Source organism: Carassius carassius, chromosome 2, assembly GCF_963082965.1.
Source record: "Carassius carassius chromosome 2, fCarCar2.1, whole genome shotgun sequence".
NCBI classification, from domain to species: Eukaryota; Metazoa; Chordata; class Actinopteri; order Cypriniformes; family Cyprinidae; genus Carassius; species Carassius carassius.
This window is the reverse complement of record NC_081756.1, coordinates 14,140,683-14,153,736: the sequence shown is the minus strand read 5'-3', so window position 1 is coordinate 14,153,736 and position 13,054 is coordinate 14,140,683. Positions and strand designations below refer to the sequence as shown.

The 13,054-nt window shown below is 38.2% G+C and overlaps 1 protein-coding gene across 1 annotated transcript; it reads right to left on the bottom strand.

Annotated features, from left to right (window-relative positions):
* Window positions 1–4,736: 4,736 nt before the first annotated feature.
* Window positions 4,737–12,740, bottom strand: LOC132103636 (low-density lipoprotein receptor-related protein 10-like). Its single transcript, XM_059508730.1, has 10 exons — window positions 12,603–12,740; window positions 11,801–11,991; window positions 11,467–11,499; window positions 9,794–9,932; window positions 9,163–9,353; window positions 8,650–9,011; window positions 8,089–8,504; window positions 7,415–7,609; window positions 7,096–7,225; window positions 4,737–6,458 (listed from the first exon to the last, which is right to left on the bottom strand). The coding sequence occupies exons 2-10, from the start codon at window positions 11,847–11,849 to the stop codon at window positions 5,850–5,852; spliced, it is 2,124 nt and encodes a 707-aa protein (XP_059364713.1). The 5' UTR covers window positions 11,850–11,991; window positions 12,603–12,740; the 3' UTR covers window positions 4,737–5,849.
* Window positions 12,741–13,054: the final 314 nt, after the last annotated feature.

Below are 13,054 nucleotides of genomic sequence, written 5' to 3'. Positions count from 1 at the left end.
GAGGGAAGTTTTGTTATTATGCCAACAAAGTGAGAGACTTGTGAAAAAGAAATAGAACTCAAAACTGAGCACAGCAGAGTCAAAGCATTACAAAGGATTAAAAATGAAAATGAAAATCAATGAGACACTCCCTCTTAAGGAATGAAGGTATGACAACCCAATCCACTGGGAAGAAAAAAGTGGACCGTTTATGTCACATTTACTCTACTCTATTTTCTAAAATATTTGTACAAATTTCACAAAAGCCTACTTTTCAAACCTGCAAAATATAGCTCCCTGTGATTTTTCAAAAGAGCAGCATTTGTTTGATTACGTAAGAAATCTGTTAGAAACAGACTACAAACTGATAGCCTTCCCCTAAAACACACAGAAACACACCAGGAATGGAAAATCAGAGAACATGGAAGTCCGAGGTTTGACTCCAGACTCAACAAGAACATAATATTTAATTTTATTGCATATCAACCAGCAGAATGGACTCATCAATGGACATCTTTCCTTCTTCCCACACCAGGCTCTGAGCTCGACTGAGGTTCACTGAATAGCAGCCCGTGTCCTGGAGGGAGCAAGTGTGAAGGGATTGATCTGAATCAGTAACAGTAAAGCTGCCATGATGGAACCGTGAAGCACACGAGCCTCTGTGTCACTGAACCAGCATCCTGAGAGGAAGGAAGACGGGCAGGGGATGTCTTTGAGTATATCATCTGTGTTTTACATTAGGCAGCGGCTATTTACATTAAGAAATTTAGATGTTATATTTACACAGAGTGATAGACATTGCAAACAGTGATATATAATATGGATTAAATGTACAAAATCAATGCAATAGTGAGCAGAATTAGTGAAAAAAGCTTTTGCCAACAAAGTTTGGGTATTTACATGTTATCGTAGTAACGTTTTCACTTAAATACAAACTCGATTCCAAAGAAGTTGGGACTCAATATACAAATTGTGAGTAAAAAAGCAATGGAATAATTCACAAATCTCATAAACATATTTTATTCACAATAGAATATAGATAACATATCAAATGTTGAAAGTGAGACATTTTGAAATGTCATGCCAAATATTGGCTCATTTTGGATTTCATGAGAGCTACACATTCCAAAAAAGTGGGGATAGGTAGCAATAAGAGGCTGGAAAAGTTAAATGTACATAAGGAACAGCTGGAGGACCAATTTGCAACTTATTAGGTCAATTGTTAACATTGCCTGTCAGAGTGGCAGTGTCTCTCAGAAGTCAAGATGGGCAGAGGATCACCAATTCCCCCAATGTTGCGGCGAAAAACAGTGGAGCAATATCAGAAAGGAGTTTCTCACAGAAAAATTGCAACGATTTTGAAGTTATCATCATCTACAGTGCATAATATAATCCAAAGATTCAGAGAATCTGGAACAATCTGTGCATAAGGGTCAAGGCTGGAAAACCATACTGGATGCCCGTGAACTTCAGGCCCTTAGACGGCACTGCATCACATACAGGAATGCTACTGTAATGGAAATCACAACATGGGCTCAGGAATACTTCCAGAAAACATTGTCAGAGAACACAATCCACCGTGCCAATCACCATTGCCGGCCAAAACTCTATAGTTCAAAAAAGCCATATCTAAACATGATCCGGAAGTGCAGGCGTTTTCTCTGGGCCAAGGCTCGTTTTAAATGGATTTGGCAAAGTGGAAAACTGTTCTGTGGTCAGACTAATTAAATTTTGAAGTTCTTTTTGTAAAACTGGGTCACCATGTCCTTGTCCTCTTTAGTCCTGATGACAATCAAAGTTGTTATCAGCACTCAGTTCAGAAGCCTGCATCTCTGATGGTATGGGGTTGCATGAGTGTGTGTGGCATAGGCAGCTTACACATCTGGAAAGGCACAATCAATGCTGAAAGATATATCCAACTTCTAGAACAACTTATGCTCCCATCCAGACGTTGTCTCTTTTAGGGAAGACCTTGCATTTTCCAACATGACAATGCAAGACCACATACTGCATCAATTACAACATCATGTGTAGAAGACGGATCCGGGTACTGAAATGGCCAGCTTGCAGTCCAGATCTTTCACCCATAGAAAACATTTTGCACATCATAAAGAGGAAGATGCGACAAAGATAATCTAAGACAGTTGAGCGACTAGAAGCCTGTATTAGACAAGAAAGCGACAACATTCCTATTCCTAAACTTGAGCAACTTGTCTCCTCAGTCCCCAGTCGTTTGCAGACTGTTATAAAAAGAAGAGGGGATGCCACACAGTGGTAAACATGGCCTTGTCCCAATTTTTTGAGATGTGTTGATGCCATGAAATTTAAAATTAACTTATTGTTCCCTTAAAATTATACATTTTCTCAGTTTAAACATTTGAGATGACATTTATGCTGTATTCTGAATAAAATATTGAAATTTGAAACTTCCACATCATTGCATTCTGTTTTTATTCACAATTTGTACAGTGTCCCAACTTTTTGGGAATCTGGTTTGTACCTAGTACCATGTTAATGCCATGATTTAAACTGCCATTCAAAGGTTTCGAGTCTGTAAAAAAATTTTATGCTTCTGAAAGAAGATTTTTACATTTACAAGGGCTGCATTTTAACAAAAAAATACCTGTAATATTGTAAACTATTATATTACAATTTAAACTGTTTTTTTTTTCACGAGGTTACTGTCACTGGCACAGTGTTTTGTATGCATTCAGTGGGTATCTTGTTCTCTAATGGAGCACCAAGGTCAATGTGGGTAGAGCTAAAGTCTTTCTGCATTTCTTTGATCACAGTAGGAGAATACAGTCTAACCAGACCCATCTCATCCTAGCTGGTCACCTGACCATGAGACCAGCAGTCAATGCCAGCTTTATAACACACAATGACAAAACTTACCTGCAAATGCACAACATAACAGGGCTATAATAAACATCATAACACTAATAGATATTTATTCAATTACATAAAGAACATTTAGGAAAACTAAAGCAGTTTTACCTACCCTGAGAGGAGAAAGAACAATCCTTTCATCAGCTGAAGAGCTCCTTACTGAAACCCAACTCATGGAACAGCTCATAGATCACCGTGTTACCAAAACAAAGTAACAAAGAGCAAATGCATCTCAAGGTTTCTGTTTTTCTTTTTACAACAGTTCACGCAACTGTCACCTACACAAAATACTTATGTGTGTATCTTTCCATGCTGCTTGTCTCTAAACAGATGATCACATTTCCAGCCAGAGAACGCTCCTATGAATTTGTCTGACAGTGACTAGCATAAGCCAATATAGACTGAAGAGACAAAGGTGTAGAAATGTTAGATATTGTGAGACAACCTGCACTGATCTTAAATGAACTCCCTATTCTTCCCCTTGTGAAGACCAATTTTTCCAGAAAGGAAGCTCGACTTTATTACCTGCCTGTGTAAAACAAGGACAAAAATTGTCATGATCAAAAGGGAAAGACAACCTGCATTAATAATAATTTGATGCACTCAGTGACTTGACAAATATTAAATTAAAATATAAAATTGAAAGGTGTCATTTATATATCTATATATAACTTTTTAAACCTTTTTTTAAGACCTGCACAAATAAAATGTATACTATATGAGCGGGGTAGAGCAATGTCTATGGTACCATATTAAACTGTAAAATGACTGTAAAAAGCATAATTTACAGTTCAGATGTCTTCACAAAAACAGTTAAAAAAATGTATAAAAATGATTCACATTTATGCCTTTAAACCAATTTTAGTCAAAAGTGTCAATTATTGTATGAAATAATAATTATCAATTATAATATTAAAGGGATAGTTCACCCAAAAATGAAAATGTGATGTTTATCTGCTTAAAGGGTTAGTTCGCCCAGTTTGCTAAATTATGTCATTAATAACTTACCCTCAAGTTGTTCCAAACCCGTAAGACCTCCGTTCATCTTTGGAACACAGTTTAAGATATTTTAGATTTAGTCCGAGAGCTCTCAGTCCCTCCATTGAAGCTGTGTGTACGGTCTACTGTCCATGTCCAGAAAGGCAATACAAACATCTTCAAAGTAGTCCCATGTGACATTTTTTGAAGCATCGAAAATACATTTTGGTCCAAAAATAGCAAAAAAACGACGACTTTATTCAGCATTGTCTTCTCTTCTGTGTCTGTTGTGTGAGAGAGTTCAAAACAAAGCAGTCTGGATATCCGGTTCGCGAACGAATCATTCAGTTCACCAAATCGAACTGAATCGTTTTAAACGGTTCGCATCTCCAATACGCATTAATCCACAAATGACTTAAGCTGTTCACTTTTTTAATGTGGCTGACACTCCTTCTGAATTCAAACAAACCAATATCCCGGAGTAATTCATTTACTCAAACAGTACACTGACTGAACTGCTGTGAAGAGAGAACTGAAGATGAACACTGATAACCAAATTCGACCCTGTGACTCGTGACAATACAGTGATTTGTAAAGACACAAAACCATCTGTCTGTGCAAGAAACTGAACAGTATTTATATCATTTTTTTTTTTACCTCCGATTCACGCAATGAAATGGAGCCAATGACTAACAACACTGGTTTTGATGTGCAAATAAGACAATCCCCTTTCATTGTTCCACCTCATAGAATTAAGTCATTCTCCACCTATAACACTTTTCTGAAAATCAGAAGATTTGTATTAAAAAAAAAAAAATCACTTTTCATTTTCATGAACTCACGAGAAATTAACAATAACATTCAAACGGACACATTAAATCAAGGAAGAATAAAAGTGCAAATCATTTTAATCTTTGTGGATTTACCAGCTGGTTTAGCAAATATATACAGTGAAATGCATCCTTCTATTAAGATAATTCCCACCCATGTCTTTCTAATGCAATCACCATTCAGCAGATAAGAGTTCAACACTTCTGCACTGAAGAAAACATAGATTAAAAACAACATTGACAGGGTAAAAGGAGTGAAATGACAGATCATACCAGCAGCTGAAACCAAGTGACTATAGCTATGGCATTACAACTGGTTGCCTGTTTATTGTCAACTGAGCCAGAAAAGTATTAGAATCAGATTTTTTTTTTCATTTTGTAAAACATATTCAAGTTTGTGATATAGTGATGCCATTCAGGTTGGTGGTGCATATGGAGGTGCAAGTGAAGCCTCCAGGAAGGATTGTCTCATCTGAGTGGCTTGCCACCTTTAGCTAGTTAACTCTCTCTCATACATACACACACAAACAATCACTCACCCACAACACACAAGACTTAAGTTATTGCCACAGTTGCCATGCACTACCATATACATAGCGAGGGTGAGTTCTACATTTATATGTAAACCTTTGTGCAAGTGTGTTTGGCCCAATATACGCAATCAATATATGCAATCACATACTGTCTAGTGATGTACAGGAAGCTCAGTCAAAGGCACTTCTGAGGAACAAACACAATAAAATATGTGGCCTGTAGCATAATGATGTAAACTCACATGTATGCACATCACACAACCATGTCTGCAGATTAAAAAATAAAGCTATTCTAACTAAAATCAATCTTTTTAACCAACATCGTGGCACAGGATCACACAGAGGGACATTTCGTAAGCCAGCTGGGGGAGATTCATTGTGCAAATGTTCTTCAATGAACACTTTAGATAAGTGCACAACCCACACATCCATACACACACAGTCGCTTGTCAAATATTTGAAGCACATTAATTCAATACTTCTTCTCTTAAGTCAAGAAACAGATGCTCTAATACAAGTTAAGGCACCAAGCCAGCACAAGAAGCAAACATGGTGACGCTCACGTGCTGAAAAGAGGAAGGCAGGACAGCAAGAGCAAGGTGTAGAGACAGAACCAAAAAAGGAATAGAGAACGAGTCCCTCATGTTAGCATGGGCACATCATCTTCAGAGGTTGTGTCATCAGAGAGAGGAATCAGCAACACTTCATCATCAGAGGAGGAAGAGGAAAAAGAGGGGGATGCTGAGAGAGGAAGAGAAGTAAGGGATGGGGAGGGGGAGGGTCGGAAACGGGAAATGCTCCGCCCAAGACTCTGGAAGAGAGATGCCAGGGAAGGGCTACTTGGGGGGACAGCGACGGGTGGGGTCTGTTGTGTTTCTGTGACTTCGATTAACTGGACAGGAACAGGAGCTGGGGGAGAAAAAAGAGGAGCCTCCGCTTGCTGCTGTGTTTCTGTCTGTAGGGATAAAGCCAGTTTTTGAGGCAAGGACTGACTGGCTGCCTCTGTAGCCACTGAGGAGACTCCAGGACTTGACTGACTGGGCTCAGCGCTAGAATTAGCCGCTTCTGTCTGCTGGGAGGAAGAGGTGGTGGTCTGTGTCGGCCTGGGGGCAGACCGAGGAATTAAGCCCCATCTTCGCAGACGCCGCATAGCTCTCCGGACAAACCGTGGCCTGCGTCTTCGCCGTAGAGAGGAAGCATTGTCTTGACTGAGGAGCTGCAGTATTCCTCTCAGGGAGAGTGAGGCAGACTGGGAAAAAGAGAAAAAGAGAACTGTTGTAAACAAAAACAAAATCAAACACAAAAATCCACAAAAAATAAAACAGACTATAAACATTACTGTTCACTCAGGCCGCATTTATTTGATCAAAAATACAGTATACTGTAAAATAGTATTACAATTTAAAATTACTGTTTGATTTTAAAAAATATTTAAATTGTAATGTGACCGTAATGTGTTGGCAAAGCTTTATTTCCAACAGCCATTACTCCAGTCTGCAGTGTCACATGATCCTTTAGAAATCATTATAATAAGCTGATCTGGTGCTAAAGTAACTTTTTTTTTTTTGTCATTGATGTTGAAATCAGTCGCGCTGCTTAAAATATTTGTGGAAACCATGATAAATTTTTTTCCAGGACTTTTTGATGGAAAGAAAGATCAAAAGTTCAGTATTTAACTGAAATATATCATTTGTAACATTATAAATGTATTTACTCTCAGGTTTGATCAATTTAATGCAACCTTGCTTAAAAGTGTTCTTTAAAAATAAATACCATTAAAGGATTGTATTAAAATTCTATTATCATGTATCATTTATAATAAATTATTGCATTAAAATGTGATGAACCTCATGTTGCTGTAATAAATCAGTTACGAGAGCTCCTACCTCGTTGGGGTTTTCAGTAGGGAAGTCTTCCACTGGTGGAATGATTCCCTGAGCAATCAGCTGACCATAAGAAGGCGGGGCCTGCTGCTGGATCAGTTCAGCCTCTTGACGAGTGATTGGTGCGAACATGCTGAGAAAACAAGAGAACAGTACACAGAAATACTGTCAATAAAAGCTACTATTATACCATAATACACCACATAATTACATTCTTATCGTACTCAAAAACAAACATAATCATTGACATTGTTGTAGAATAAATATATTTAGAAAATTCTTCAAATGTTATATAGTTATTATCTGGTTTAGATTGTTTTACCTGTACTCTCGAGTGCGTAGGGAGTACAGCTTGCAGGTGCAGCCCATTGCAATGACTAGAAGAAGTCCACAAACTAGGCTTCCAACTGTAGCTGCGGTTATAACTTTTCGGGGCAGGGTCACAGTGCAGTTAAGCTCATCTGTGCCATCCTTACAGTCCACCTGTCCATCACAGCGCCAGCTCTCAAACACACACCTGTTTCAATTATTAAACAATGGCAGATTTTAAACACAGAAGCCGTCATATCATTTGAAAAAATATAAACTACCAATAAAAAAGCTTTGGGTCAGTAAAAAAATAATACAACTTTTATTTAGCAAAGACAAAATTGACAGTAAAAGACATTTAATTAGTGACAAAATAATTTTTACTTTTTTTTTTGTACTTTCTACTTAAAATTAATCATGGTTTTCAAAAAAATGTATTTGAAAAAATGGAATGGAGGAATAATGCTGAAAATTACATTTTAAAATACTATAACTAATATATACTATAACTAATATATTAAAATACTAGAAAAGTGATTTTTTAAAATTGTAATAAAAATGTACACTATTACTGTTTTTCTGTATATTTTATCAAATAAATGCATTCTTATTAAAAAAACATCAAAAACTTTTTTTTTTTTTTTTTTTTTTACAGAAGTGTACACTTGTTTATGCACATAAACAAACCTGTCACTGTCACAGTGAAATGTCCCAGGTTGACAGATGGTACATTCTCTTTCATCAGTCCCATCAGCACAATTCAGCTGGTAGTTGCAACGCTCATGAATCGAGAAGCAGATTGGTTGTCCTGTTTGAATTCCTCCCTTCCCACAGAGGAAGTGCCCAGCCTGACAGCCCCAGCATCCTTCTTCATCCAAGCCCGTTTCAGGACAGTCCCAGTGTCCGTCACAACGCTGCTTTGTGCTGTAACAGCCACCCATTGATCCTCCACAAAGCTCCTCCCATGGAAAGCAGTAATCCTTAATGCGATAGGTCGCATTAAAGCCCCGCCCTTCCAATGAAGGCTCCATATGGTAAATCAGGGAAAGCAAGCCGGTGTGGGACTCCACCTCCACTGCTTTGTTATTGGACACAAAGTTGATCTGTAATAGCCAACAAGAGTGTATGATATAGTATCCATATTATCAAAAGCTGAAGTGGTGTGAACATTTAAATAAACAACAAGACTGGAATAGATTACTCTGCACTGATCATGCTACATCATCTGGCACACAGAGTAAAACTCACTGTTTTAATGATGTTGCCTGTCCCGTGGGACTGGTCTTTGATTATGATCTTGTCTCGAGGACCCAGCTCCAGTTGCTGAAGCTCTAATTTGAGTGGTCGCGAATCCTGGGGGTCAACCGTCCACACACACTCCACCGGTTGTCCAGTTTGTACAGGGGGAGTAAATGAACCATAAAACGCATCCAAGTATCCCCCACATACATCTATGGGTGATTTAGAGCTAATGTCATCACATCCGTCCTCGTCAGAGCCAAGCTCATCACCCACGCCAAGGCATTCAACCCTTCCGTTACAGCGCCATGATGCCGGGAGACAGCGCTCACTGTAACATTCAAACTCGCCTGGAAAACAGGGACCCGAGTCTGGAGAGATGGGTGAAAAGATTAAAGAATCCTGTTAAAAACATACCAAAAAGTTAATTCTTCAAAAAAAGAAGCTTTCACAGTTTTTCTGGATAAAGTCAGTAAGAGGGCAGGAAAAATTAACAATTTTCATCAACGTGTTGCACTCTACCTTTAATATATGAAAGATGGAACCCTGTTACTGGGTAGAAATGAGGGAAGAAGTGGTGTGTCACTGTAACGTTTCCCCCTGACATCTCAAATGGTGCTGGAAGCTGGGAACCGCAGAATTTGGATGGAGAGCCAGTGAGAGGAACCACGGACACCCATTCCTGCCCACATTTCATATTGAACTGGGAAAAACTTCAAAAGAGATGGACACACAGAAAATGAAATTTACTGTGTAAGCAACAAAGCAATCTCTCACCTTGTTAACAGCAAAAGCCATCTGTTAACCTATTTTCAAACTGAGATACACTCATCATTGGGCTGACTTTCCCTTTTTACATTCATATCTGTACAGTATCCCAAAATACAAAAATTTTGTTCTTTTAAGGTGTCCTTGTTACAGTGTAATTATACATTTAAATATAAACAACATGCACTTACTATTGTGTCACTATTGTGTCAAGGTTAGGATAAAAGTTTGGTTTAGGGTTGTTAGTTGCTTGCAATTCTGAGTAATTTATTGTTATTACTGTACATAAGTAAATGTAACGCTTAACAAGAAAAAAAAAGTGTTAGTGCTTTGATTTCGGGTGTTTCAAGATCACAAAAAATGGCTGATTAAATTCTGCTGGTACCTGATAATGACACGCTCCCCAACTTTTGAGGTAATCAACCAACTGCAGTTAAATGGACGGGAAGGCCAGCCATGGTGGGCAGAGTTACGAATCTCTCCTTGTCTGGACTGTAGTATTTTGGTTGAATGATCACAATGACCTGAAACAGACAGTTAAAGCAAAGGTATCTTTAAAAATTGTGTTCAGAACCTAAATTTCTATGTGAAATGATTACAATAAACAAAATATTTGATTTACTGGAGTCCTTTGAGAACATGAAAAGTAGACATAAAGGCATTTTAAAACGTATAACAAAATACTGAGCATTTAAATATACTAAAACATCCAAAGACAGTATTGGAAAGAAATCCTAAGCTGTCAAGCAGGAAGTAAAGACAAGTCACGTTGGGGAAAAAAAAAGGAACCCTAGGTGTTTCTCAATGTCAAGGAAGGATCCTCGGAAGCCAGTATTTCGAGGATGCTATGTCATCGACATCCGTCGAAGGACTGTTCCAATGTCGAGGATCCTCGGAATTTCAACCAAGGACTGAGTCCTTCGTTCGAAGAATATCCCATACACAGGAAAGGATGCATATGTGTATCCTTCGCGCTCTCAAATCACCCACAATCCTATGCGTGCAGCTTTGCTATCTTGTTCAAAAATTCAAAAATGTCGAACGTTAGCGGAGTCGGAGCGTTAACGATTTTTATTTACGTTACCAAACATTTGTTATAACTGTAGTAAATATAAGTTAAGTTTAACGTTTAAATGCCAGTACAAATTACTACCATATTGATATTGTAAATTATATAAATACAAATGGTTAACTGAACCGGACCTGTCATTTAACAATTGGTTGCGTCATCGGCATTTCTTTTATAAATAACTAGTTAAGTTGTCCAAAGTAATTTAACGATACCATTCACAGCGTTATTCAAACGGACCTTTTCACTGACGTAATGACGCAATTACGTGCACTTGCTAGCCTGTTCCATTTACGTGTTCTCCGAATGCTTAAGAGGAGTCTCGCCTAGCCTCTGAAGGACGTGACTTGGAAGGACGCGTCCTGCCAAGGAAGGATCCTTGACATTGAGAAACGCCTATTGTCTACCGTCAATTGTATAGTCAAGCAGCATTCTGTTGGTCAACATAACAAATTTGCATGAAAAACTTTATGCAATATTTGCAAGGGAAAATATTTCTCCTCCAGTATTTGCGTTCCAACAGTAATTGTGACCAAACCATTAATGCGTGTACAACAACGTAAGAATGACAGTCAAGAGATAAAAAAAAAAAAAAACCATATATTGGACTTTGCATGTAGACATACCAATAAAACACACTGCAAGAAGGTGACGTTTAATTTCTAAGGCTCTAGTTTTGGGCTGCGCTCCTCTCGATGACTATTCTGGTCAGGAATGTTGTATTTTTAACTGGGTCATAGGGTGTGAATTAAAATGAGTATTCAGACTGAAATATAAGTGAAAGTGGAGTGACGTGTGGCCAAGTATGGCGTCCCATTCTCAGAATTTGTGCTCGGCATTTAACCCATCCAAGTGCACACACACAGCAGTGAGTAGTGAACACACACCCGGAGCAGTGGTGAGACATTTTTTGCTGCGGCACCCGGGGAGCAGTTTGGGGTCAAGGGTCCCCTTAAACATAAACATAGAGATGTCAAGCTCTTACTTACCGGCACTGTAGACCAGCTCCAAAGTGCAAGGAACTGTCGGAGCAAAAACAAAAAATTTGAATTAAAAAGAAAAGATAAGGATCGCTAAATGTTGTTTATTGACAGTTATCACAATGTAAATACAGTCAACCTTTTGTCTACCTAGCTTGACCCTAAAGTCACCACAGGAAACCTTTGGTTAAGGTAAGGTCCATATTTTGAACTACATGAAAAGTCTGTCTCAGATATATATAATAAGATATAAAAATAATAAAATATATACTATTTACAATATATACAAATGTTGTTCCATATTTGCTTGATACACACTCAAGGACAAATCATGAGATCTTACCTGATAAAAACAAAACAGCTAAAACGCAAAGGCTGAGGGAGGCAGACATTATAACAAGCCAATGACTGTCGTTGTCTCATAAAACACAAATTAAAATACAATTTATGGAAAGAAATATGGTCGGTAGATCCATCAGCTCGCCACAGTTACAGGCGCCATCGTCAGCAATGTGTCTTGTTGGAAGTGTTTAGCTGTGAAGACAGAAATAAACACCTGATAAACTACCACCGTTTAGACAATGAAAACACTAACTGCAGCTCATAGCGCGGCTTGCCTTTGGTTTCCAAAAATTTTAACAATTTGAAACTTATCGGCGTTACCTCGACAAATGTGAAACTATTGAATTCGATATAAAAAATAGTCGGTGATTGACAAATAAAAACGCGTAAAACGTCCTCAGAAAGCAGGATGACTTCCTGTCTCGCTCTTTTCTCGACAGTGACGCAACTTGGTGTCAGGCAGAGTAGCGCTGTAATGTTTAGATATGAAACTGTATTACTAATCAGTTACATTTCATACATGCAGTCAAGAAATATATTTAAGAACATTTCCTGACGTTTCGACGGTAACACAGTAATAGGCCGTGCGACCAGCGTCTAAACTGACACATTGATCCGAAAGTTTCGTTAACGACTTCTACCCAGCCTTTCACACTCGCCTGAATTTAACTAACGCTAACTGGCTTCCTGCTACTCACTTTACTTCATAATAGGGCACTATTAGGACATGGTGCTATAGTACAAACTATTCGAAAATAGATTGTTTCCTTTTACGCGTAAATATGACTTTATTTTGACTATACCTTTTCTCCTCTCTTGTTGACATTCGTACTCAGACCGACACTTCCGCAAGTTCTGTTTCGTGTGCGAGACTTTGCGCCACCCATCTACGTCTCAGTGTGTGACGTCATGCGCGTCGACGGCGCCGGCCGCATTCTGCGTGTAGATGTCAACGTTTAGCGCTTTTATTTTCAGCACTGCCATAGGTTGTTGTTAGTATACCGCTATTCTCAACATTGGTATTGTTTTTTAAAAACACTAACATATAAAAAATTTTCAACGCAGCTACTCACACGTTATACGAACATATTGTAATATTCAAAAAATATTATTCGCAATAATAATCATTATAATAAATAACTTATTTCTGCATCCACTAGCAGGAAAAATAGCTAAATAAATAAATAAATAAAAGTAAGAGTAGGTCAGGGCCAGCAGCAACAGAAGAGGTCAAATCAGTGGAACTGTCAGTTGA